Source organism: Oncorhynchus masou, chromosome 10 (genome assembly GCF_036934945.1).
Source record: "Oncorhynchus masou masou isolate Uvic2021 chromosome 10, UVic_Omas_1.1, whole genome shotgun sequence".
NCBI lineage: Eukaryota > Metazoa > Chordata > Actinopteri > Salmoniformes > Salmonidae > Oncorhynchus > Oncorhynchus masou.
The window spans coordinates 22,554,945-22,582,699 of NC_088221.1; the positions used below are offsets into that span (position 1 = coordinate 22,554,945).

Below are 27,755 nucleotides of genomic sequence, written 5' to 3' on the forward strand. Positions count from 1 at the left end.
TACATCTCAATTGTCAATAGAAATTAAGCAAGTCAGCCATATCAGCTTTGTTTTTGTTTTTTAAAAGGCAGTAAATGAGGCTGAATTAACTGTTTCACTGCCAGACAAGGCTCTACTGATAGCCATGTGTAATGCATATTAGTCAAGGATATCCATATTGTAACAAAACTTGGTACACATGTAGCAAACATTGTCAAGACTCAACATTTGCAAGGACATTCATATCAACCTCATGGTGGCGCTATAACGTGCACATTTATATCTCTTGATCGGTTTGACTCGAGTGATGAAATTTGGCACACATGCTCAGGGATAGGAGTCTGGATAACCCACGCAATCTCAGACACCACTGACCAGATTTTAACAAAACTTGGGTGAATGATGTGTCTTGCCATAGAGATCCATCATTATTTACAAAAGTACACGGATTAGCCCAAGGGGTGGCACTATAGAAATCAACTGTATGCATCTCAGACACCAGTGGCCCCATTTTGACAAAACTTGGTTGAATGAGTATTGCCATATCGAACTGTCATTTACAAAATTACACTGATTGGCCCAAGGAGAGCGCTACATCATTTCTGGGGACGACACATTTACTTTTAGCTTGTTTCATCATCCTTTTCAAAAGGATCATAGCACCAACTCCAAATCACACACCAAATTAATATCAAGAATTTTACAAGTTCCAAGTTTATTACCAAGTTCTTAGAAAACATACAAATGATGTCACAGCTTCAGGTCTTCAGGCACGGGTCAGTCGTGATAGACAGGTACACTGACCAATGAGATAATTCCTTCTGGCCCTTCCCTTTTGTAGAGTTAGGGTAGATGAGAGGAAAAGTGAGCATTATACAGTCACTCAGACCACAGCATACACATTCTAAGGAAATAAACTCAGAATCAAAGGGCTGTCCGTCCGTCTGTCTCCTGTGTTTAGAACTACATTCATTTCCCCAGCATACTCACCATTATATGATCATGGATCAGGTACAGTAGAAACCATTTCAAAACCACCATGTCATCCACTCTGCTGATGTCACAATGAGAGAAAACTGTCAGTTCTTTTTTTTTTTGCAACAAATGTGTGCTCTCTTGAACATTTGTATCCCGCGATGTCACAATAAGAGAACATTTAATTCTGCAACGTCACAAAAAGGTGTGACATTGTTGTGAGGGCATAAGCAAGTATTATTTCATTTGATGTCACAGAGTATTGACAGCTCATAAGGAGAGAGGGTGCCTCACAACAGCCTAAAATGGCTTCCCCTCCTCACCATCTGCACATCACATGGTAGCTATCCAAAGCGATATAGTATTGCCTTCTCCTAGATTTTCTCATCAGTGTAGTTGAAGGGGAGGAAGCCACTTCACACCATTGCAATTCTGTGTCAACCTATAGAGGTTGCATAAGTGCTTCAGCCAAATGTTGGTTTCCATCCCGTCACAAAAACACACGATGAAAGAGCAAAAGAGAGAACTAACAACAGTTAATAACACACTACTTGTAACCAATACAAGAGAAAACATAAGAATGTCTATATAGAAAGTTTTCTTTTGAAACTTAACAAGAGGTGTTAAACACAATTTACATGCCATAACGAGGTCTGGCACTTTTTTTTGTTGCAGAGGAAAGGTACAAAAAAAATTGCTTGCTTTTTAAAAACAATCTCCAAAACAGGATGTTTTTGCATCTTTTTGCTACCATGTCAGTTTGCAGATACTTCTGAGGCTACGGTGGCAGAGCTTAGAGTAACAGAACGACTGGTGATGCGCAGAGAGAAAAGAAACAGAGCCAGGAAAAGTGGATGTCTATGGTTTCCTTCTTTCTGCCTCCAAACCCTGGATGTCACAGAATGGGGGGGGGAAGGCAGAGTAGACCGTCGAGAAGGCAAGGAGATTCCATGGCCACCATCAGACTGTGATATTTGGCATATTCACACACCTAATGGCCGAGTCAGCCATCACTCATGAGATTCAGTGGGTCCTGACCAACAGGGGCTACAGAAGGAGTGTTCCTGCCCCCCCCGGCTCGTGGAAGGTTGGACAGTGCGTCTCGGGCCAAGTTGATATTCTGTCTGCTGGAGTGTAGTGCAGCCGATTCCTGTGCTGTGTTCTGCAGACGCGTGTCATAATGAAGTCGAAATAGAACGCAGGTCAGTGAGAGAGCTTGTCATATAGATCCTATTATTACTAATTCTATGGGGCTTGCTGAGCTGATGTCACAGAACTTTCACTGTGATGTCACAAGAGAACACAGCTCCTCCCGTCAGGATTATGATGTAATAGTTTGATGATGTAACAGTGGTACAACAAACAGAACACTGATGCAGAGTGTGTGGAGGAGCAAAACTGGATCTCAAATGGCACCCTATCCCCCACATACTAGTGCACTACTTTTGACCAGTGCACTGTGGGGAATAAGGTGTGATTTGAGACTTGGCTAGAGCCTGCCGTGTCCTCTCCTATGTGATCTTCAGAGTGCTGCCGTAGGTCTGCTGTACCACCACCTGCACATTGTCCAGGATGAAGTCAAAGGCCATGCTCCACACAGACTCCACAGACTGCTGCATTAACCTGCAATCACATAGGATACGTGAAAATAAATGAATGGGAACAGAGGAGACTGAAAAGTACCAGCCTTGGCCCAGTGGTCCGTGACTGTCAAACTGAGTAGAGGGGAGAGTTAAACCACGAGTGGACCGTACCTCTTCATGTACTTGATGACCAGGTCAAGTTTCTCCAGGTCTTTGTCCTCGATCAGATCAGTGCAGTACTTGACCACCTGCAGAATGTCCTCCTCCATGGGTTCTGAGGACGGGGGGAAAGGACAAAGACCTGGATTTTCACACACAACCACATCATTAACAAACAGTCAAAAGCACAACTACTACTGTATGACAGCAAACGTTCCAGAGACGGTACTGACCGACCCACTCCCCCTTCGGTACCAGAGACGGTACTGACCGACCCACTCCCCCTTCGGTACCAGAGACGGTACTGACCGACCCACTCCCCCTTCTGTACCTGAGACGGTACTGACCGACCCACTCCCCCTTCTGTACCAGAGACGGTACTGACCGACCCACTCCCCCTTCTGTACCAGAGACGGTACTGACCGACCCACTCCCCTTCTGTACCAGAGACGGTACTGACCGACCCACTCCCCCTTCTGTACCTGAGACGATACTGACCGACCCACTCCCCCTTCTGTACCTGAGACGGTACTGACCGACCCACTCCCCTTCTGTACCTGAGACGATACTGACCGACCCACTCCCCTTCTGTACCAGAGACGGTACTGACCGACCCACTCCCCTTCTGTACCAGAGACGGTACTGACCGACCCACTCCCCCTTCTGTACCAGAGACGGTACTGACCGACCCACTCCCCTTCTGTACCAGAGACGGTACTGACCGACCCACTCCCCTTCTGTACCAGAGACGGTACTGACCGACCCACTCCCCTTCTGTACCTGAGACGGTACTGACCTACCCACTCCCCTTCTGTACCTGAGACGGTACTGACCGACCCACTCCCCTTCTGTACCAGAGACGGTACTGACCGACCCACTCCCCTTCTGTACCAGAGACGGTACTGACCGACCCACTCCCCTTCTGTACCTGAGACGGTACTGACCGACCCACTCCCCCTTCTGTACCTGAGACGATACTGACCGACCCACTCCCCCTTCTGTACCTGAGACGATACTGACCGACCCACTCCCCTTCTGTACCTGAGACGGTACTGACCGACCCACTCCCCTTCTGTACCTGAGACGGTACTGACCGACCCACTCCCCCTTCTGTACCTGAGACGGTACTGACCGACCCACTCCCCTTCTGTACCAGAGACGGTACTGACCGACCCACTCCCCCTTCTGTACCTGAGACGATACTGACCGACCCACTCCCCTTCTGTACCAGAGACGGTACTGACCGACCCACTCCCCTTCTGTACCTGAGACGGTACTGACCGACCCACTCCCCCTTCTGTACCTGAGACGGTACTGACCGACCCACTCCCCTTCTGTACCTGAGACGGTACTGACCGACCCACTCCCCTTCTGTACCTGAGACGATACTGACCGACCCACTCCCCTTCTGTACCTGAGACGATACTGACCGACCCACTCCCCCTTCTGTACCTGAGACGATACTGACCGACCCACTCCCCTTCTGTACCTGAGACGATACTGACCGACCCACTCCCCCTTCTGTACCTGAGACGGTACTGACCGACCCACTCCCCTTCTGTCCCTGAGACGGTACTGACCGACCCACTCCCCCTTCTGTACCAGAGACGGTACTGACCGACCCACTCCCCCTTCTGTACCAGAGACGGTACTGACCGACCCACTCCCCCTTCTGTACCTGAGACGATACTGACCGACCCACTCCCCTTCTGTACCTGAGACGATACTGACCGACCCACTCCCCCTTCTGTACCTGAGACGGTACTGACCGACCCACTCCCCTTCTGTACCTGAGACGGTACTGACCGACCCACTCCCCTTCTGTACCTGAGACGGTACTGACCGACCCACTCCCCTTCTGTCCCTGAGACGGTACTGACCGACCCACTCCCCCTTCTGTACCTGAGACGGTACTGACCGACCCACTCCCCTTCTGTACCTGAGACGATACTGACCGACCCACTCCCCTTCTGTACCTGAGACGATACTGACCGACCCACTCCCCCTTCTGTACCTGAGACGATACTGACCGACCCACTCCCCTTCTGTACCTGAGACGATACTGACCGACCCACTCCCCCTTCTGTACCTGAGACGATACTGACCGACCCACTCCCCCTTCTGTACCTGAGACGGTACTGACCGACCCACTCCCCCTTCTGTACCTGAGACGATACTGACCGACCCACTCCCCCTTCTGTACCTGAGACGATACTGACCGACCCACTCCCCTTCTGTACCTGAGACGATACTGACCGACCCACTCCCCCTTCTGTACCTGAGACGGTACTGACCGACCCACTCCCCCTTCTGTACCTGAGACGGTACTGACCGACCCACTCCCCCTTCTGTACCTGAGACGGTACTGACCGACCCACTCCCCCTTCTGTACCTGAGACGATACTGACCGACCCACTCCCCCTTCTGTACCTGAGACGGTACTGACCGACCCACTCCCCCTTCTGTACCTGAGACGGTACTGACCGACCCACTCCCCTTCTGTACCTGAGACGGTACTGACCGACCCACTCCCCCTTCTGTACCTGAGACGGTACTGACCGACCCACTCCCCCTTCTGTACCTGAGACGATACTGACCGACCCACTCCCCTTCTGTACCTGAGACGGTACTGACCGACCCACTCCCCTTCTGTACCTGAGACGATACTGACCGACCCACTCCCCCTTCTGTACCTGAGACGATACTGACCGACCCACTCCCCTTCTGTACCTGAGACGGTACTGACCGACCCACTCCCCCTTCTGTACCTGAGACGGTACTGACCGACCCACTCCCCCTTCTGTACCTGAGACGATACTGACCGACCCACTCCCCCTTCTGTACCTGAGACGATACTGACCGACCCACTCCCCCTTCTGTACCTGATATGGTAGTGACCCATTCTCTGAGTAGTGTTCGGATGTCCGTGAAATCACAGGCTCCAGCCAGGGTGGGTTCAGGGCGAGGGGTGAACTTAGACAGAGTCTCTGGGACATCCTGCTTTAGGGAGGATGTGGAAGGTCCATTCGCCAGCTGGTTGGGGGTCAGTTCAGGCCAATCATAAAGCATCAGTACAAATCCATTCAGAAAAAAATTCAAACTGACCTTGGATAAGTGTCTAGGGGCTCACCTTGAGGCCGTTTGATAGGTCCCTCGGTCTGAATGGGTGCTGTAGGGCTTTGGCAGGGCTGTTTCCTGGTGGGTGGGGCCTCTTTAGAGGGGAGGGGCCTTTCTTAATGGGGCTGGAGTTAGTGTTCTTCTTCTTGTAGCGCCTCTTCACCCGACCCACTCCAACCTGCTTCAGCTGCAACAGGGGGTTTCTCTGCTCTGCTACAGAGAAAGAGGGGTTGAGAGAGATGAGGGAGAACAAAGGAGGCAAGGAAAGGAGATGGAGAAATAAGGGGGTAATGCAAAGAGGGTTGAATTTGATCATTAGTGGAACGTCTACGGTTCTTTCCAGTGTATTGTATGAACATACTGTATTCTGCTCTACATCTCTGGTCTTACCCATGATGATCCCTTGGGCCTGGGCGGTCTCTCTGCGGCTGTACGCTGAACGCAGTTCCTCCTGGAGCTCTCTGGGGAGTGCTGCAAACACCTCCGGGTCAACCTATAGAGAGACGGAATATTTGTGTGTGTGTGTAATGGGGCTATTGGCGTTAATGAGAATGTTTGTGTGTGTACCTGGGAAAAGTCAGGCAGTTCCAGTATGATGCCCGTGGAGCCAGGCTGTCCAGGCTGGTTGGGAATCTGAAGCACCAGTGTTCCTACAGGAAGGGCAGCGGGGGTAGGAGGAGAGGAGGGGGAAGAAAGAAGGGATGAGGGGTGAGGGCTAGAGGGGCGGTGGTGTGACCCGTTGTGGGATCTCTCTTTCTCTCTGTGGGTCCAGGAGCGCTCCACCTGTTCTCTCAATTCTGCAGGCAAGGCGTCCAACACTGACCTGTCCACCTGACACACAGACACACACACGTAAGGGCGCTTTCAAACTGCCGAAAACGATGCATCAAAAACATAGCCAACCCAATGGATTTTCAATGACAGCAATGTACTGGTGAACTTGGGGTGGAGAACCTGTGAAGGAGAGGGGACCTCGATGCTGAGGTTGAGGCGTGTCCGAACATGGTTAGGTGTGCGTGTAGAGGGCAGCGGCTCTTCTTTACTTGTCCCTGGGATTGGATCAGCCGGCGAAGGAGGGCGGAGAGTGGAGAAGGGGGGTGGGACTCTGGCAGAGGAACTCTTCCCCTGATTGGTGGTTGAGTCAGCAACAGGAGCATCAGCTAGCGAATCTGAAGAGAGAGAGCAGAGGTTGATGTATGGCTTCTTGAGATAATCACTAACAAGATCTCACACACACACACACACACCTGTGTGGTTGTGTTGGGCGGGGGGCCGCTGGGCCAGAAGCATGTCTCTGATGGAGCGTGTTTTAGTGCCGGAGGGGTCATAGGGGGCTGAGTGAGCCCCATCAAGGAGCTGCACCTGAAGGCCCACCCCCCTCAGGTCCTGCACCTCCAGCCTCATTGAGTGGAACAGCTTGATGACCTCACTGGCTATCAGCTGACCACTGTCTGTCGACTGGGCCAGGGTCACTGACCTGAGAGAGGGGACAGAGGGAGAGTGAAGAGAAGGACAGAAATGGATAAGGAAAGAGGTGAGTGAATTATGTCCCCTCAGTGTGTAACCCTGTCCATTGCTCTCTCACCTGGCCAGATTGTCACAGATGCCGTGACCACCATATTTGGATGGCTCCACCGGGGCCCCCACCTTACGCACCATGACCTTTAGGGTCAGTCTGCGACCCCTGAGCCCCGCCCCCTGAAGACGCTTCTGTACCTCCATGGACAGGTTGGTCAGGAACGACTCCGCCTCGTCCACCTGGTGAGAGAGAATATGGAGAATTCAGAGAACGACAGAATGGAGTAACAGAAAAGCACCTTGAGCTGTTGAAGAACATCAGTTCTACACAAAATATTCCATTCTGAACGAGTGTTCTGCCTCCTTGAATAAGCCTTGGTTCTGACCAGCATAAACCAGTTATGACCTGTGTAGAGCGGACCAAATCAAACAAGCTCTAACCACTGTAAACCAAATCTGGTCCTTACCTGTGTGAAGCGGATGTTGTAGTTCATCTCGGCCGAGACAGACTTCCTTTCCTTCTCGCTGCGTACGGGCCGGTCGTCGAGACCTCGGCAGAACCTGAAGAGGGTCTGCCCAGTGCGAGGGCCAAACTCCTTCTGCAGTTGCTGTAGAGACACCTGCTGCAGGTCCCCACACGACCTCACACCCAGAGACGCCAGCTTTGCGCCCATAGAACGGCCCACACCTGAGATTGGTGAGGGGAAGAGGGATGGGTAGAGGTGGTGAAACGCACCACCAGAAAGATGATCAGTTGCAGTGTCCACCAGGTGGTGCTGTAGTGTCCTCACCTGGCAGGCTAGTGACCCTGTGGTCCCTGATGAAGTCGTCCACTTCCTCTGACCTCAGGAGGTACTGTCCGTCCGGCTTGGCCTTCCGGGTCGCCATCCTCGCCAGCAGGATGTTGGACCCTGGAGAAGTCAGAGGTGACAGGTCACAAGTGACTGAGTGGGAGGGAAACTATGCTTAACAATGGCAGTCAACTCCCCTTGCTCCCCTAGAAGTTCAGGGTCGCTTTCAGTAGAGCACAAGCACACTGTAGCAAAACATTTTGAAGTGGAAAATGAAAAGGAGCATTTGTTATTGGACAAGCCCAGATAACAGTGAGGGACTATTTTAGTCTGTTTTCTGCCATTTGGTGCATAATAAACAACCTAGGTAGTAGTGCCCGCTCCGTTTGCAAATGTTTCCTCCCGTTGTGCCTACAGAACATTACCAAGGGGTGGTAGAGGAAGGCGTGGCACCACTCACCCATTCCCACCGAGGCAGTGCACCCAGTCCTCTCCCTGACATCTGTCCGGATGGCGCTGGCCAGCTCTTCAGGTGTAGCACCCAACTCAGCCAGCAGGGCAGAGCAATCCACCAACGCCTCGTCACAACTCAGAGCCTCAATGTTGTGAGTATAACTACGGGGGGGGGGGGGATGAAATCAATTTGTTGTTTATCAGAGGATTGTGCTACGATCCGAACAAGTAACAAAGGAATCAGAATAGTCAGAGGTCATGACTAACAGCGGGAGGTGAGAGAGAAAGTTAGATGGGAGGATCTGTAAATCCCTACATCTGTACCTGGCGAGGGTCTCGTACATAGCCAGTGCCACCTCCTTGTAAGCCTGGAAGTCATAAGGGACAGACTGCAGGGAAGGACACAGCTGTTTGGCCTGGCCAAAAAACATCCCATTCCTCACTCCTGCCTGCCTGACAGAAGGAAAAGAAAAAAAGAAGACCAGATTACTAAAGGGTAGAGGGTATGTATGGAACCTGGCCTCTTTGGAAAGCACTTCTGACCCATCAGGAATGCACAGAGGACATAAGATAGGCACCCTTCCAGATACCAAAGAAAATATCCCTTTTCTCTGGAAACAATGTTAATATACTATTTTAAACTTAGTGCTTAGAACAGCCAATTATATTTCCACCAACCATTTCATTTGTTAGGCTTCTTTTTGACAATTTGAGGGTTAAAAGGGTCAATTTGAGGGTTAAACTAATGCATTCTGGGAAATGTAGCATTTTCCCCATATTGAACTAAATTAAAATAATTTCATATAAATGTAGAATATTTGCACAGGTTTTTTCCTTGATCATTCATTTAAAAAAAAGTTTGTCCTGAAAATCAATTGTTTCAACATTATTTTACATGCATGTATATAATGACATGATTCATGTTTTATGTACAAGATATTAATTCATATAGACTACACCTAATATAGAAAAACTTGAATTTCACAGAATTATATTTCCTTTAATTCAAACAATGGTGTATCATGTTTACTACGCCAATTCAAATTCAACGAGGCATTTGAGCCCAACCCTGAGTGAGTATGTAGAGAGATAGAGAGAGTTACCTGGCCTCGTAGCTACAGGAGGCAATCTCAGCCATAGAGAGGCAAGTTGTGTCCGGGTCCACACCATTGCCGTGGGAGACGTGACTCTCGGCCGAGGTCATTTCCTCCAGGTCCCCATCCTTCCTCTCCGAGACACCTGCATGGGAGTATTTCCTCTGATAGTACTGCAGCTCCAGCTGGCGGTCAACACCAGGCCTCTGGGCCACTCTGCCTGGACCACGGTTACTGGTAACAGCTACTGGCTTCCCTGAGGGGGAGGAGAGGAGGTGGGCGGTTAGTGGGGACCGGCCAGTTAAGGACTAGATTTGAGGCATACAAATACATGAGAATGTGTGTGCGCCCGTAGGTGTGGGACTGGTACATTTACCGTATAACTGACAGTTATGCATGAAGGTCATCATGAAAATAAAATAACTGTCATAACCCCTAACAAAAAAATAATGGCGGTAGAGGCCACTGTGTTCTTGGGGACCTTCAATGCTGAATATATTTTTTGGCCCTCTTCCCCAGATCTGTGCCTCAACAATCCTGTCTCGGAGCTCTACAGACAATTCATTTGACCTCATGGCTTGATTTTTTTTGGAGTCCCACAGTTGACAGCACTGTCGACTGGGACCTTATATAGACAGGTGTGTACCTTTTCAAATCATGTCCAATCAATTGAATTTACCACAGGTGGACTCCCAAGTTGTAGAAACATCTCAAGGATGATCAATGGAAATGGGATGCACCCGAGCTCAGTTGAGTCTCATAGCAAAGGGTCTGAATACTTTTTTTCTCTTCATCAAAACTATGAAATAACACATATGGAATCATGTAGTAACCAAAAAAAGTGTTAAACAAAACATTTGATATTTTAGATTCTTCAGTATCCACCCTTTGCTAAGTGTGCAAAGCTGTCATCAAGGCACTTTTTTGGTTACTACATGATTCCATGTGTTATTTCATAGTTTGAGATGTCTTCACTATTATTCTACAATGTAGAAAACAGTCAAAATAAAGAAAAACCCTGGAATGAGTAGGTGTGTCAGATCTATCTTCAGGTAGGCTTGCTTAATATAAACGGCGCCAGAGCCAGTTGGGTGAAAACACCACCATTCAAAAGTTCGGGGTCACTTAGAAATGTCCTTGTTTTTGAAAGAAAAACACATTTTTAGCCATTTAAAATGACAAATTGATCATAAATACAGTGTAGACATTGTTAATGTTGTAAATGACTATTGTAGCTGGAAATGGCAGATTTTGTTATGGAATATCTACATAGGCGTACAGAGGCCCATTATCAGCAACTATCACTCCTGTGTTCGCTATCAAATCAAAGTTTATGTCACGTGCGCCGAATACAACAGGTGTAAGTAGACCTCACAGTGAAATGCTTACTTACAGGCTCTAACCAATAGTGCAAAAAAGGTATTAGGTGAACAATAGGTAAGTAAAGAAATAAAACAGTAAAAAGACAGGCTATATACAGTAGCGAGGCTATAAAAGTAGCGAGGCTACATACAGTCACCGGTTAGTCAGGCTGATTGAGGTAGTATGTACATATGGTTATCTAATCCAAGTTTATCATTTTAAAAGTCTAATTGATCATTAGAAAACTCTTTTGCAACTATGTTAGCACAGCTGAAAACTGTTATTCTGATTAAAGAAAAAAATAAAACTGGCCTTCTTTAGACTAGAGTATCTGGAGCATCAGCATTTGTGGGTTCGATTACAGGCTCAAAATGACCAGAAACAAATAACTTTCTTCTGAAACTCGTCAGTCTCTTCTTGTTCTGAGAAATTGAGGCTATTCCATGTGAGAAATTGCCAAGAAACTGGAGATCTCATACACTGCGGTGTACTACTCCCTTCACAGAACGGTGCTAACTAGCTCTAACCAGAATATAAATAGTGGGAGGCCCCGGTGCACAACTGAGCAAGAGTACATTAGTGTTTAGCTTGAGAAACAGACGCCTCACAAGTCCTCAAATACCAGCTTCATTAAATAGTACTCTCAGACTGGCAAAAAAAAAAGATTAAGATGGGCAAAAGAACATAGACACTGGGCAGAGGAAGATTGGAAAACAGTGTTATGGACAGACAAATCTAAGTTTGAGGTGTTCGGATCACAAAGAAGAACATTTGTGAGATGCAGATCAAATGAAAAGATGCTGAAGGAGTGTTTGACACCAATGTCAAGCATGGTGGAGGCAATGTGATGTTCTGGGGGTGCTTTGGTGGTGGTAAATTTTGAGATTTGTACAGGGTAGAGGGGATCTTGAAGAAGGAAGGCTATCACTCCATTTTGCAACTCCATACCCTGTGGACGGCGCTTAATTGGAGGCAATTTCCTCCTACAACAGGACAATGACCCAAAGCACAGCTCCAAACTACGTAAGAACTATTTAGGGAAGAAGCAGTCAGCTGGTATTCTGTCTATGATTAGCTTGACCATATGGTACGTAAGAAGTGCCCATCAAGCCAACCCAACTTGTGGGAGGAGCTTCAGGAAGCATGGGGTGAAATCTCTTCAGATTACCTCAACAAATTGACAACTAGAATGCCAAAGGTCTGCAAGGCTGTAATTGCTGCAAATGGAGGATTCTTTGACAAAAGCAAAGTTTGAAGGACACAATTACTATTTCAATTAAGAAATATAACCTTGTCAACGTCTTGACTATATTTCCTAATCATTTCATGTATGTTTTCATGGAAAACAAAAACATTTCTAAGTGACGCCAAACCTTTGAACGGTAGTGTGCGTCTGTGTGAGATATACAGTGCCTTGCGAAAGTATTCGGCCCCCTTGAACTTTGCGACTTTTTGCCACATTTCAGGCTTCAAACATAAAGATATAAAACTGTATTTTTTTGTGAAGAATCAACAACAAGTGGGACACAATCATGAAGTGGAACGACATTTATTGGATATTTCAAACTTTTTTAACAAATCAAAAACTGAAAAATTGGGCGTGCAAAATTATTCAGCCCCTTTACTTTCAGTGCAGCAAACTCTCTCCAGAAGTTCAGTGAGGATCTCTGAATGATCCAATGTTGACCTAAATGACTAATGATGATAAATACAATCCACCTGTGTGTAATCAAGTCTCCGTATAAATGCACCTGCACTGTGATAGTCTCAGAGGTCCGTTAAAAGCTCAGAGAGCATCATGAAGAACAAGGAACACACCAGGCAGGTCCGAGTGAAGAAGTTTAAAGCCGGATTTGGATACAAAAATATTTCCCAAGCTTTAAACATCCCAAGGAGCACTGTGCAAGCGATAATATTGAAATGGAAGGAGTATCAGACCACTGCAAATCTACCAAGACCTGGCCGTCCCTCTAAACTTTCAGCTCATACAAGGAGAAGACTGATCAGAGATGCAGCCAAGAGGCCCATGATCACTCTGGATGAACTGCAGAGATCAACAGCTGAGGTGGGAGACTGTCCATAGGACAACAATCAGTCGTATATTGCACAAATCTGGCCTTTATGGAAGAGTGGCAAGAAGAAAGTCATTTCTTAAAGATATCCATAAAAAGTGTTGTTTAAAGTTTGCCACAAGCCACCTGGGAGACACACCAAACATGTGGAAGAAGGTGCTCTGGTCAGATGAAACCAAAATTGAACTTTTTGGCAACAATGCAAAACGTTATGTTTGGCGTAAAAGCAACACAGCTCATCACCCTGAGCATACCATACCCACTGTCAAACATGGTGGTGGCAGCATCATGGTTTGGGCCTGCTTTTCTGCAGCAGGGACAGGGAAGATGGTTAAAATTGATGGGAAGATGGATGGAGCCAAATACAGGACCATTCTGGAAGAAAACCTGATGGAGTCTGCAAAAGACCTGAGACTGGGACGGAGATTTGTCTTCCAACAAGACAATGATCCAAAACATAAAGCAAAATCTACAATGGAATGGTTCAAAAATAAACATATCCAGGTGTTAGAATGGCCAAGTCAAAGTCCAGACCTGAATCCAATCGAGAATCTGTGGAAAGAACTGAAAACTGCTGTTCACAAATGCTCTCCATCAAACCTCACTGAGCTCGAGCTGTTTTGCAAGGAGGAATGGGAAAAAATTTCAGTCTCTCAATGTGCAAAACTGATAGAGACATACCCCAAGCGACTTACAGCTGTAATCGCAGCAAAAGGTGGCGCTACAAAGTATTAACTTAAGGGGGCTGAATAATTTTGCACGCCCAATTTTTCAGTTTTTGATTTGTTAAAAAAGTTTGAAATATCCAATAAATGTTGTTCCACTTCATGATTGTGTCCCACTTGTTGTTGATTCTTCACAAAAAAATATGGTTTTATATCTTTATGTTTGAAGCCTGAAATGTGGCAAAAAGTCGCAAAGTTCAAGGGGGCCGAATACTTTCGCAAGGCACTGTATATATACACCTAATACCTTTTTTGCACTATTGGTTAGAGCCTGTATATACACACACACACACACACACACACACCTTAGCCAAATACATTTAAAAACTCAGCTTTCACAAGTCCTGACATTTAATCCTAGTAAAAATTCCGTTTTAGGATCACCACTTGTTTTTTTTTCATCACATTCCCAGTGGGTCAGAAGTTTACATACACTCAATTAGTATTTGGTAACATTGCCTTTAAATTGTTTAACTTGGGTCAAACGTTTTGGGCAGCCTTCCACAATAAGTTGGGTGAACTTGACCCATTCCTCATGACAGAGCTGGTGTAACTAAGTCAGGTTTGTAGGCCTCCTTGCTCGCACACACTTTTTCAGTTCTGCCCACACATTGTCTATGGGATTGAGGTCAGGGCTTTGTGATGGCCACTCCAATAGCTTGACTTTGTTGTCCTTAAGCCATTTTGCCACAACTTTGGAAGTTTGCTCGGGGTCATTGTCCATTTGGAAGACCCATTTGCGACCAAGCTTTAACTTCCTGACTGAGGTCTTGAGATGTTGCTTCAATATATCCACATAATTTTCCTCCCTCATGAAGCCATCTATTTTGTGAAGTGCACCAGTCCCTCCTGCAGAAAAGCACCGCCACAACATGATGCCAGCCCCATGCTTCACGGTTTGGATGGTGTTCTCCGGCTTGCAAGCATCCCCCTTTTTCCTCCAAACATAATGATGGTCAATATGGCCAAACAGTTCTATTTGTTTCATCAGACCAGAGGACATTCCTCCAAAAAGTACGATCTTTCTCCCCATGTGCAGTTGCAAATCGTAGCCTGGCTTTATTATGGCAGTTTTGGAGCAGTGGCTTCTTCCTTGCTGAGCGGCCTTTCAGGTTATGTCGATATAGGACTATATGGATACTTGTGTACCTGTTTCCTCCAGCATCTTCACAAGGTCCTTTGCTGCTGTTCTGGGATTGATTTGCACTTTTCGCACCAAAGTACGTTCATCTCTAGGAGAAAGAACGCGTCTCCTTCCTCAGCGGTATGACGGCTGCGTGGTCCCATGGTGTTTATACTTGCATACTATTGTTTGTACAGAGGAACGTGGTACCTTCAAGCATTTGGAAATTGCCCCTAAGGATGAACCAGACTTGTGGAGGTCCACAACTTTTTTTCTGAGGTCTTAGCTGATTTATTTTGATTTTCCCATGATGTCAAGCAAAGAGGCACTAAGTTTGAAGGTAGGCCTTGAAATACATCCACAGGTACACCTCCAATGGACTCAAATGATGTCAATTAGCCTATCAGAAGCTTCTAAAGCCATGACATCATTTTCTGGAATTTTCCAAGCTATTTAAAGGCACAGTCAACTTAGTGCATGTAAACTTCTGACCCACTGAAATTGTGATACAGTGAATTATAAGTGAAAGAATCTGTCTGTAAACAATTGTTGGAAAAATTACTTGTCATGCATAAAGTAGATGTCCTAACCGACTTGCCAAAACTATGGTTGAAAAACAAGTTTTAATGACTCCAACATAAGTGTATGTAAACTTCCCAACTTCAACTGTATGTATGTATGCATGTATGTATATTTTGTGCTATTCAAACAGTTATTGCGGTGACTGTGGTCATTTGGCTGACCAATAACTGTCACCCAAAATTCCATGACCGTCACAGCCCTGTGTGTGTGTGTGGGTGTGTGTGTGTGAGAGCGTGCATGCCTTTGAGGTCGGGCCTGTGTCTGATCCCCACAGAGACAAAGAAACAGTCCATGTCCACATGCAGGATACAGGACTGAGGGCCAGGAGCAGCTGACGAACCTGAACAACAAACACACAGACAGACAAATCAGAAGAGACAGACTTGTAACATACACAGAATAAGAAACACACACTTAACATTTACCGACATATGTAGATGTACACACAGCTACTCCTGTAATAAGGTCAGCAAAACACGTCACACTCAGACTCACCCTTCCATTAAACCCTGATGACATTAACAACATGCAGAATGTTTCCACTGACATTTGAGAGAGAGAGAGAGAGACATGACTGGACTGAGTAATCAGAATTCACATGCCATCAGACAGAGACCACCTAATCCAATCACACACTCCTCTTCCTTACCCTCTCTCCTCTGGCGTTTGAGCCTGTCTCTCCCGGGGAATGTGGCGCCCCCTGTGGCCCTCCTCCTGCTCTGCAGCGTGTTGACATACTCAGAGAACTCACTCCTCCACGTGGAGATGTGATGTAGACGAGAGTGGGAGTAGAACTCTGAGATGATCCCCCCGGTCTTCGCCAGTACTGATTGGTGGTTGCTGTCTGGAGGGGCGGGATTTGAGGGAATAGCTGATAAGTTGTTGGTTTCAAGAGGGGCGGGATTTGAGGGAATAGCTGATAAGTTGTTGGTTTCAAGAGGGGCGGGGTTAGGTGTAAAGGCATTGTGGTGACTGCCATTCAGACGGACAGGGGAAGTGAAGAGGTTTGGGTTATCAAGGGGGAGGTGTTTCTCAGGAGTGGAATCTGATTGACGGGGCTTCGGCGGTGGGAGAACGAGGGGGCGGGACGTCAAGGCAGCCGTTGCCTCCTGATAGGTGGGCGGCGGAGGTTTGGGTCGCTGTTCATTGGCCAGTTGTTCGTGGTGTCTGGTGTGAGACACAGGGGGAGGAGTTGGGTTCCTGGGGGGGTTGTGGAGAAGTTTGGGGGGGTCAGATTTCAAAGGGGAGTTGGACAGGGGGCTGGCAGGATGCAGGGACACAGACCCCCCCGTGGACTTCCTGTCAGGGTTCAGGGGTGTGTCTGTGGGTAGTGTGGGGTTGGGGGAGAGATCCAGAGGCTTTAAGGCACCATTCACAGGGTGGGCGTGACCATTGGTCAGAGGGGGGTCCGTTGCCCCTCTGGTGGGTCTGACAGGACAGGGGTCCTCACCACCCCCCTCTTGCACCCAGTTTATTTGGGTGGTCCTCATTTTGTCATAGGTCAGTAATGATCCATTTCTATAGGACAGAGAGAAATGTGGGAATTTAGAATCACAATTTGGAACCTATGTTCTTTATATGCACCCTACTTTTGTATGTTATTATGCCAGCACCAATATACATATATCAACACACACAAAACACACTCACAGTCTGAAGTCCAGACCCCGGTAGCTGTGCTGGAGGTCATTGGAGAAGGAGAGGCTGGACTGAGGTTGTGCGTGCCCAGGTTTAGAGTGCTCATGGCTGGGGTGAGCTGGGATGGGACCGGGCGTCTGTAAGTGGGTGTCGGCTGGAGCAAGAGGCTGGATGCAGCTTGGCTTGGCCTGCCCTTGGCTGGGTGGGTGGTGGGGGATGTGTCCTGGGTCAGAGTAGAGGTGATTGGAGGAGTAGGGGCTGAGAAAGCAGTGTCCTGGGCTAAAGTGTCTGGGCTGGGGGTTAAGGTGACTGGGGAGGGGGAGCGAGTGGCTGGGGTGGGGGTTGAGGTCACCAGCTAGCGGGTTACACTGGTTGGGCTGGGGGAGAAGATTGTCTATGTGTAGATGACTGTGGCTGGATAGGGGCTTCCCAAAGCTGGGGGATGGGTTGCTGAGGACAGGTATGAGGTTATTGAGGCTGGGTACAGGGAGGCTGTGGCTGGGTTGGGTTTGCCCGTGGCTGAGTCCTGCAGCCTCCTGGCCCTGGCGAACACACACACTGGGGAAGCTCAGGCCTTTCTGCTTGGCATAGAGCTGGTACTGCAGGTAGGACAGGAGATGGCCAGCCTTGATACTGAAGGTGGGAAAGAGGAAGGTTTAAACACTATACTTAGATTATTTACACAACACACAACACTACACCCACCTGTCAGTGATCCACTCCGGCCGGACCACCTTCTGGTCCCTCAGCTCCTGTATCTTGCTGTTGGGCAGGTTGGTGGTGATTATGTGGGTTGTCTTGGAGCGGGAGTAGTACATGTGAAACTGACCCCCATGCAGCATCATTAGCCTGCGCAGCTCGTCCGCACTGGGGTCTAGGTATAGAAATAATACATAGAAGAATTGGTGCTGATATCCACATATCCACCTTCTACTCTTCATAATCCTATGCTCACACACACAGTCAAAAGCCAGAGAGGAAGAACAGGAACAGACATCAAAGAGCAGGGTAAAACACACACAGTACCAGTCAAAAGTTTGGAAATACCTACTCATTCAAGGGTTTTTCTTTATTTGTACCATTTTCTACATTGTAGAATAATAGTGAAGACATCAAAACTACGAATAACACATATGGAATTATGTAGTAACCCCCCCCCTCACCCCCCAAAAAGTTAAATAAAAATAGATTTTTTATTTGAGATTTTTCAAAGTAGCCACCCTTTGCCTTGATGACAGCTTTGCACACTCTTGGCATTCTCCCAACCAGCTTCGAGGTAGTCACCTGGAATGCATTTCAATTAACAGGTGTGCCTTGCCTAAAGTACATTTGTTGAATTTCTTCCTTCTTAATGCGTTTGAGAAGATGGTCTTTTACCAAATGGGGATAAGTCCATATTATGGCAAGAACAGCTTAAATAAGCAAAGAGAAAAGATAGTCCATCATTACTTTAAGGTCAGTCAATCAACAAAATTTCAAGAACTTTCAAAGTTTCTTCAAGTGCAGTCGCAAAAACCATCAAGCGCTATGATGAAACTGGCCCTCATGAGGACCGCCACAGGAAAGGAAGACCCAGAGTTCTCTGCTGCAGTCTGCTGTCCCCACATGCTTCAAGATGGCCACCATTGTTCCTGTACCTAAGAAGGCAAAGATAACTGAACTAAATGACTATCGCCCCATAGAACTCACTTCTGTCATCATGAAGTGCTTTGCGAGACTAGTCAAGGATCATGTCACCTCCACCATACTTGTCACCCTAGACCCATTTCAATTTGCTTATCGTCCTAATAGATCCACAGACAATGCAATCGCCATCACATTGCCCTGTCCCATCTGGACAAGAGGAATACCTACATAAGAATGCTGTTCATGGACTATAGCTCAGCATTCAACACCATAGTACCCTCCAAGCTCATCATTAAGCTTGAGGCCCTGGGTCTGAACCCCGCCTTTTGTAACTGGACCCTGGACTTCCTGACGGGCCACCCCCAAGTGGTGAAGGTAGGAAACAACACCACATCGTTGAACCCCCCCACAAGGGTGCGTGCTTCACCCCCTCCTGTACTCCCTGTTCACACATGACGGCGTGGCCATGCACTCCTCCAACTCAATCATCTACCACAGTAGTAGGCTTGATTACCAACAATGATGAGACAGCCTACAGGGAGGAGGTGAGGGCTCTGGGAGTGTGGTGCCAGGAAAATAACCTCCCTCTCTCAATGTCAACAAAACAAAGGAGGTGATCGTGGTCTTCAGGAAACAGCAGAGGGAGCACCTCCCTATCCACATCGACGGGACCGCTGTGGAGAAGGTGGAAAGCTTCAAGTTCCTCTGTGTACACATCACCGATGATCTGAAATGGTCCATCCACACAGACAGCGTGGTGAAGAAGGCGAAACAGCACCTCTTCAACCTCAGGAGGCTACAGAAATGTGTCTTGGCACCTGAAACCCGCACAAACTTTTACAGATGCACAATTGAGAGCATCCTGTCAGGCTGTATCACCGCCTGGTATGGCAACTACACCGCCCACAACCGCAGGGTCTCCAGAGGGTGGTGCGATCTGCCCAACGCATCACCGGCAGCAAACTACCTGCCCTTCAGGACACCTAGAGCACCCAATGTCACAGGAAGGCCAAAAAGATCATCAAGGACAACAACCACCCGAGCCACTTCCTGTTCACCCTGCTATCATCCAGAAGTCGATGTCAGTAGAGGTGCATCAAATCTGTGACCGAGAGACTGAAAAGCAGCTTATATCTCAATGTCATCAGACTGTTAAATAGCCATCATATGCACATTAGAGGCTGCTGCCCTATATACATAGACTTGAAATCACTAGCCACTTTATTAATGGAACACTAGTAACTTTAATATTACTCATGTCATGTATATACTGTATTCTATTCTACTGTATCTTAGTCTATGCCCCTCTGACATTGCTCGTCCATATATTTTTAATTCCATTCCTTTACTTAGCTGTGTGCATTGTTGTGAAATTGTTTGATATTAATGCACTGTTGAATTTCGCTACACCCGCAATAACATCTGCTAAACACGTGTATGTGACCAATAAGATTTGAAAGAGATGTTACCAGCCTCAGAAATTGCAGCCCAAATAAATGCTTCACTGAGTTCAAGTAACAGACACATCAACATACTGCGTGAATCAGGCCTTCATGGTCAAATTGCTGCAAAGAAAACACTACTAAATGATATCAATAAGAAGAGACTTGCTTGGGCTTATAAACACGAACAATGGACATTAGACCGGTGGAAATCTGTCCTTTGGTCTGATGAGTCCAGTTTGAGATTTTTGGTTCCAACTACCGTGTCTTTGTGAGACGCAGAGTAGGTGAACAGATGATCTCCGCATGTGTGGTTCCAACCGTGAAGCATGGAGGGAGAGGTGATGGTGCTTTGATGGTGACACTGTCAGTGATTTATTTAGAATTCAAGGCACACTTAATAAGGATGACTACCATAGCATTCTGCAGTGATACGCCATCCCATCTGGTTTGCGCTTAGTGTGACTATCATTTGTTTTTCAACAGGACAATGACCCAACAGACCTTCAGGCTGTGTAAGGGCTATTTGACCAAGGAGAGTGATTGAGTGTTGCATCAGATGACCTGGCCTCCACTATCACCCAACTGTTTGGGTTACTACATGATTACATAGAGAAGACATCAAAACTATTACTCTACCATGTAGAAAATAGTCAAAATAAAGAGAAACCCTTGAATTGAGTAGGTTGAGAGAGGAGATTATTTCCATGTACTCCCCTGTGATATTCTTAGAAATCATTTACATATCCAATTTAGATTTCCTGTAGGTTAACAGAAAGAGGAGAGAAGAATGACAAATACAAAAGCTAAATGAGGAGAAAGAGTGAAAGGTGGAAAGAGGAATGAGAGAAGAAATGGGGTAAAAATGGAAAAGTGGAGATAAAGAGGGGGAAAGAGAAAATAAATGAAAGAGAGAGATTGGGATAAAAGGAGAGAAGGGAAGGCAGTGTGGGAAAATAGAATAAAGAGGTAGAACGTGTCGACGCACAGCAATCCCAACAAAGCCTTCTATGGCTTACCTAACAACTGAACCCTGTCTATTGTACGGTCCACGCGCACAAAGTCCATACATTGCAGTTACACACCCGCCCAGTCTTTCTCGAGAAATAATTGCAATCAAAGTAAAATGGCTTAGAAAGTATAAATGGGTTACTAGCTCCATTAAAGCTTTAAGGACTGTATTTAGTATCCATAGAAGGGATAAGGATAGAATCAATGAGAGACGGGTGGGTATGGTGTAAAGGCGAGGGCATGGGAACATCCCAGACAGTTAGGAACAGTTTGGGTATATATTAGGACGGCATTTTGTGACGTTTTTGTTCATTTTGATCTTCGGAAGGTTTTTTTTCAGCAGTTCATGCACACAGAAGATGATCGAGGCAAGCTGAAGTCGGTAGCCAAGTCTACGCCCCTTTGACGGCGATTGGTCAAACGAAGGGATTCTTCAATCAGTGTTTGTTGTCAATCAATGAGATGTGCATGAAAACTAGGCCTATTTTTCCACTTGAGAAATATTGCACCAAACATCTTAGTTAGATGTAAAATTGTGTGACTAAGAGCTCTGCAAAAACATCAAAATAAATGACAGATTTCTTGATTAATCTTAGATTAATTTGGACTCTTTTGAGGAAGTGTATGCTTGCTACAGCATCTCAAGATGGACAAACAGTACTATTGCCGCTTTGTCTCATTTGTCAAGCAAAGGTCTTTTAAGGGAGTATGCGAGCGCACTCGTTCGGGTCACCTAGCCAGACCATGCTGATGCCTTAATGGCCATGTGTCTCACCTGTGTACCCGTTGACATATATGGCCACCCCAGTGAAGATGCTAGAGCAGGCTCCATCTTTCTGTTTCTCTCTGGGGGCGTCCATCTTAAACTGCTCATCCAGCTTGGACACCTTAGCAGCCATGTAGCCACCCTACACACACATTTTACATTTAAAGTCATTTAGCAGATGCTCATATCTAGAGCAACTTACAGGAACAATTAAGGTGAAGTGCCTTGCTCAAGGGCACAGACAGATTTTTCACCTGGTCGGTTGCTAGCTCAACGCTCTTAACCGCTAGGCTACATGCTGCCGGCACACACACATTTTAGAATTTTTTTCTAACAAGAAACCCTGATATTCTCACTGCAGACTGATAGTCACACATGCAACAGGGCTCCAGGCGAAGTCAATGAAGTGCCAAATTAAGGAGGATAACCTGGGTTGGCTTATCATGCATGACATATACAGAGCATTACTACAAAATTCTTAGCCTCTCCTTTCTCATCAGCAGTCATAAGTATACATAATCACACAGGTATCAACCTAAGTTGTTTGCACAATTCAATATGCACTAGCAGTACCATGTTATCCCACTGAGCTAAAGTGAGCCAATGTAACAGATAATGCCACACTCATGGGTCTCCATGGCAACGGAAACAGGAAGTTACTCACCCTGGAGGCCCAACCGTTGTCATCCCTGTCCCTCTTCCTCCGCCCATCTCGACTCATACTGAGAAACACCTGGGAGAGGATGAGACAGGGAAAAATAGTATGTTTTAAGTAGCCATATCTATGATGGCGAGTCAGTCCGTGTAAGAGAACCCACACAGATACACACACTCTTTGTTATCAGGTGTTTAGGTGATTGATCAGCCAACTTCAGTACACTAATTAGGCTTGTACTGTAATTAGTGATCGATACAGGGAGATTTACATCAGGCCCCACCCTAGAAGAACAGTACAACAGTGTGTGGGAAAGTGTGGTGACCAATGCTTACTTACCATATAAATTTGACCTTCCTTGGTCTGTCATTTTGTCCCTCAAAACACACTCTCTAGAACATTTTATTTTTCTCACACCCTATATCCTGTGGGTGCCTCCATCTCAGATGGTGTGATTATGATGAAACCATCCTCATCCGCTCTTTTTTATGACATTATTTTAGTTATGCGTCTGGACCTTTCAATTCTGGCCTTGAGCATTGTAGTGCTCATCTGAAAACAGATTTATCTTCAAACCCCCTCCTATTGAGATTTCTGAGCTCAATCCATCAGACTGTTGTCCAACTTGACATGAGGAGGGTGTTTCCTAGCTCAAGGACAGATCAACAACTTCTGATTTTGGAGTGTACTCTCCCTTTAGCACAGACCCTAGCCTCAGTCTGTGATCCATGTCTCAACCGGAGGGAGTGGCCCAGTAAGCCTATTAGTCCTAATATAGGCCCTGAGAAAGGGAGCCTGAACGCCCGCCATTAAGAAACCCGAAGCAGAGAAAGGCACATCTGTTGAATGAATAGGCAGACACAGTCAGGTTTGACACTGATTGTCTGTGTTCCCAATCTGCTCATCACCTGTAGCTGGCTGCCATGATTGCAGCGTGTGACTTATATCCTGCCAGGGCCAGGTGCTCCAATCATGCAAATGAGCATGAGCAGGAAGAACACACTCAGGTCAGTTCAAAGGGAGGTGACATCTAACATTGGGAGAATCTCAATTGCATACTCCTCGCATCCTCACTTTCTCAAAAGCCACTGGATGAGAAAACCCAGAGGTCCCAACCCTTTGCCCTTCTCCTCCAATGGGTTTTTGAGAAGGAGGCGAGAGGACGCAAGGAGTATGCAATTGAAATTCTCCCAAGAAAGAGAAAATGAAGGAAGCCGAATGGGAAAAGAGGATGGATGAAGCCTTGGGTAGAAATGTTATGGACAAAGGCACATAAAAAAGGATGAGGGGGGGGGGCAGAAAATGACATCGGCAGATAGCCTATACGGAGTAGAAAGCAGTAAGGAAGAGGTGGAGATATGGGGTTAAATCTAAGCCTACATCCCATCCATGGACAGGTAATCAATCAGACAAAGCATCTGAGAAAGACAGACAGGCATAGGATAGTCAGTCTTTTTATTCCAGCCCTACAATATTTGCTGGGTTAAGATCAGCTTTATCTGGCGCTGTTATGACCTTTAACATTATGAGCTAAAAATACACCTGTCTCCAGAACAGTTCTAAAAGGCCTCCCACTGTATTAACTCTGCAGCAGCATATAAGCAGCGGGGATGGCTGGACCATAGACATAGATAGAGGACTCATCTTTGTATCTGTGCTTTTATAATGTTTGTGATGGCTTGGACAGTGCCATTGAAGTTCCATTTTGAAGTAGTACATTTTCTTCTTCAAGATTGTCTGATCGTGCCTAATGACATGACTCCAACGGGGTCACCAGGAGGGATCAGCTAATAAAGTTGTAAGTCCCACCCAGTTGACTACATTACAATAGTGGAAGCCCTCAATGGTGCTGCCCATGTTAATACAGCCTTTTGACCACTAGAGGGCTCTATCATTCTCTATGGGCTGGACACCTGCCAGACCGTCTGTCCTGCTGTGCCACGCTCAAATGAGTCCCCACAGAAACACAAATGGCCCACAGCTGGTGGACTGCAGGTGTCACAGTGTAACCTGGCTCCAAAGTATTGTGGTACAAAAGGGCCAAATTGGTTCCTGCCTCCAAGAAGGAGTCCATCTTAAGTCAACTTCAAGGGCTGGTACCAAGAATTCATCAGAGGCATAGACAGTTAGATATGAGAGAGATGCTGGGGGTGAGAGGGGACAGATAATGTACTCACTAAAGCAATTATTACTGATTTCCATTACAAAGACAATTAAAATGAGTACAAAGAGCAGAGCAGCAGACACCAGTCTAACTGCAGCCTCTTTTTGTACGAGGGCTGTTATGGAGCATGCTTCGTACAGTGCCACCACTGCTTTCCTCGCTGACTCTACTTACTGGACTGAAAATTCTAAAGTAAGCAGGTTGCAGGAGTCATGCTTGCTGGAGTTGGCTACAGGTCTAGCTAGCCCCCCCTCCCTGCTCCCTCCCTCCTCGAGCAGAACACAAACAAAGATTTGTGGTCGACCTGCGTGGCGAGCACTGCCTGGACACACGAATGGGCATGATTTTACTTTAAGATTGATTGTTTACTTTAAGCTAGATATAGCTATGCATACGGACTAGCGTTGACGATTTCCTAAATGAAAAAGACAGCTGACCCCAATCACGTCCACTATGTGTGTAGGCTTGTTAGCTAGATCCACGCCTGATTCTGTGTGGGAAATGTATTGCTTGCTTCGTCATGTCTGTCAGCTAGTGTGGTCCCATGTGATTTTGACTACCACAGACCGAAAAAAGCTCAACTAGCCACGTTACTCTCGAATGAAGACTGTCAAAAAAGGCAAGCTGAAAGACAGATATTGTGCAAATCGAGCCAGCTGCAGAGTTAGCTGGTAAATAACAAATGTAACCGAATGAATCGTGTCGCAGCGCTACAGAGTATAATTTCAGACTGTGCACAGATTCCGTGTGCAGTGAGGGAGGACACGTTGCTTATGTCGAAATTATGTTACATAATTGTCCAACAATGAATACACAGTAGGTGCACGAGTGTGTGCTAGTGTCCACACTACTGTTCCCATTGTAAAAGCGGAAGTCGCTTTGCTTACTCACCTTCTCTACTACTGACTTGATCTTGTGCTGAAATCAAACAGCTAAATGTTGCTCTCGCAGGCTGGATCCTTCTTGTAAAAGGGTCTATGCGGTGGAGTTATTCCCTATTTTGAGTTTAGTGTAACTGTTGTGGTCTTCCTATTTTGACATGCTCTTGAATAATCTCCGATCACCTTTCTCCGTGTGCTCTCCATTTTCAGCAGCCCGTCTGCTTTTTCTCTCTGCCTCCCTTCTCTCCCTCTCTCAACTCCCTGGCTCCTCCCCTCACTGTTTAGCGCCTTAAACCGTCCTCCCTGTCGGGTCAGTGACAGCTCCCATTGCCGCTGACTGTGGTTATCGTGCCACCCCGTGGCAAGTCAACAACACTACAATTGACGCAGCGCTGTGAAAGGCCACGTTCCATTTCATTGCCAATTTTCCCTAGCCGTTAAAACCTCATCGGCCTCCGCCGCATAAAGAAGTAGTTATTGCGCCACTTAAACTGGAGAAGGGTCTGAAAATTGAAATGGAATTGGGTCAAAGAGATTAGGGAAGACGGTATGTTGTGGGCTACTATTTTACGCACGCACGTCCCTGCTTTTAATGTATATGGCACGTCCTCATTGACTTGGCCAGAGAGGAAGTGTCAAACATGTCAGAAATAAGCCTAATGCGTTTGTATGGGTTTATTTTGGACCTGCCTGCTTTCCCGCCTTTGGGACAACGACTCCCATTGTTAAGGCGGAGACACGAGCACTCGTCATTATATACAGATCTCTGACTGGTCTTTATACTTACTGCATCCAGCATACTGGCCCCCGAAACAAACACAAATTACCTCGACTAACCTGTACCCCCGCACATTGACTCGGTACCCCCTGTATATAGCCTCGTTTTTGATATTTTATTGTGTTACTTTTTATTGTATTTTTTACTTTCATTTATTTAGTTAAGATTTTATTAATTATATTTACTGAACTGCGTTGTTGGTTATGACAGTGGACAATGGTTAAGGGCTTGTAAGTAAGCATTTCACGGTAAGGTCTACCTACACCTGTTGTATTCGGCGCATGTGACAAATACAATTTGATTTGAAAACTGAAAAACGCAATACATAATCTGCATATAATATATGGTAGCCATGACTCTCGGGCAAAAAAAAATCCATGCAGGCAGCCAAGAAGAGGACTAGAATCACAGAGTCCAAATATAGGGCTGCGTGTAGACTAGGCCGAGTGTGTGACAGATAGTGCGACAGAGAAAGAATACTTTTTAATCTTTTGTTTTCTCGTGCTTTGATGCAGACTGGCCACCAGCCAGTGTCCTCAGAAACCCTTGCCCAACCGGACAGCAGATGGCGCTATTATTCCAGCACGCGCACAGACTTCACAAAATGACGCACGGGCGACATACATGCGGAGAATACCGAAACGCGGTGGAGCTATGATACTTCAGTTCAGTCCAGTGTAGGCATACTGATACCGGGTAAACCGTTATCTCGAAAGTCTCTGTTGTAACCGTGTAGCAATATATGTTTATCAGCCGCTGAACATTAGTGGGCCTATGATGATTGGCCTTAATATTTTAGTATATCCAATATTATGCAGATGTGAACAGCAACATCTAAACATCTCAAAATAAGTTCAATTACAATCTCTGCTCCAGTGATCTCACTAAATGGATGGCTATTTGATCCCACGCACGTCATCGGGTGCAATGCCCATTCGTTATTTAATGTATAAACCCGTTAACCCCACAGAAGCGCAGTCCGGGAAATCCGATGCATGAAGTCAAAGCACATGTGATATTTCAGGTTTGTTCCACTGTCATGTTTCATCTACAGTAGCCAATTCTAAATATAGACTGTCTGATGCTTTTAAAAAATCCCTCTCAGGGTCTCATTGCGTTGCACCTGTCACGCGGACAGATGTAGGCTAGGCTACATCCTCCCCAGTCTCATTGGCTATTCCGAGTTGTTGCTATGGTTCCAGACAGCGGATGCTGAGGCTTGCCATAACAGTCTTCCTATTGGTGCAAAGGGCATCAGGGT

At 46.6% G+C, this 27,755-nt stretch overlaps 1 protein-coding gene across 5 annotated transcripts; it reads right to left on the reverse strand.

Annotated features, from left to right (window-relative positions):
* Nucleotides 1-675: 675 nt before the first annotated feature.
* Nucleotides 676-25,976, reverse strand: rev1 (REV1 DNA directed polymerase). 5 transcript variants are annotated; one of them, XR_010456689.1, is made up of 22 exons: nucleotides 25,727-25,976; nucleotides 22,681-22,749; nucleotides 22,026-22,158; nucleotides 17,877-18,045; nucleotides 17,184-17,804; nucleotides 16,183-17,051; nucleotides 15,775-15,873; nucleotides 9,679-9,925; nucleotides 8,900-9,028; nucleotides 8,583-8,737; nucleotides 8,123-8,242; nucleotides 7,799-8,019; nucleotides 7,399-7,571; nucleotides 7,061-7,290; nucleotides 6,768-6,982; nucleotides 6,381-6,644; nucleotides 6,204-6,306; nucleotides 5,827-6,026; nucleotides 5,579-5,729; nucleotides 2,709-2,811; nucleotides 970-2,577; nucleotides 676-811 (listed from the first exon to the last, which is right to left on the reverse strand). XR_010456689.1 is itself a non-coding variant. In XM_064976277.1 (21 exons), exons 2-21 carry the CDS (start codon nucleotides 22,735-22,737, stop codon nucleotides 2,466-2,468), a joined length of 4,368 nt encoding a protein of 1,455 aa, XP_064832349.1. In that variant the 5' UTR covers nucleotides 22,738-22,749; nucleotides 25,727-25,976; the 3' UTR covers nucleotides 676-2,465. The 5 variants fall into 5 exon arrangements, 4 of the variants coding, with proteins under 4 accessions (XP_064832349.1, XP_064832348.1, XP_064832351.1 ...); XM_064976277.1 differs by having other exon boundaries at nucleotides 676-2,577; nucleotides 5,827-6,023; XM_064976276.1 differs by having other exon boundaries at nucleotides 676-2,577.
* Nucleotides 25,977-27,755: the final 1,779 nt, after the last annotated feature.

Coding starts and splice junctions, on each gene's coding strand:
- rev1 (XM_064976276.1), bottom strand. CDS start 22,737: ATGAGTCGAGATGGGCGGAGGAAGAGGGACAGGGATGACAACGGTTGG. Junction 9,029..9,678: donor TCCTGTAGCTACGAGGCCAG/GTAACTCTCTCT, acceptor TCCTTCTGTCAG/GCAGGCAGGAGTGAGGAATG. Junction 6,645..6,767: donor AGGTCCCCTCTCCTTCACAG/GTTCTCCACCCC, acceptor TCTGTGTGTCAG/GTGGACAGGTCAGTGTTGGA.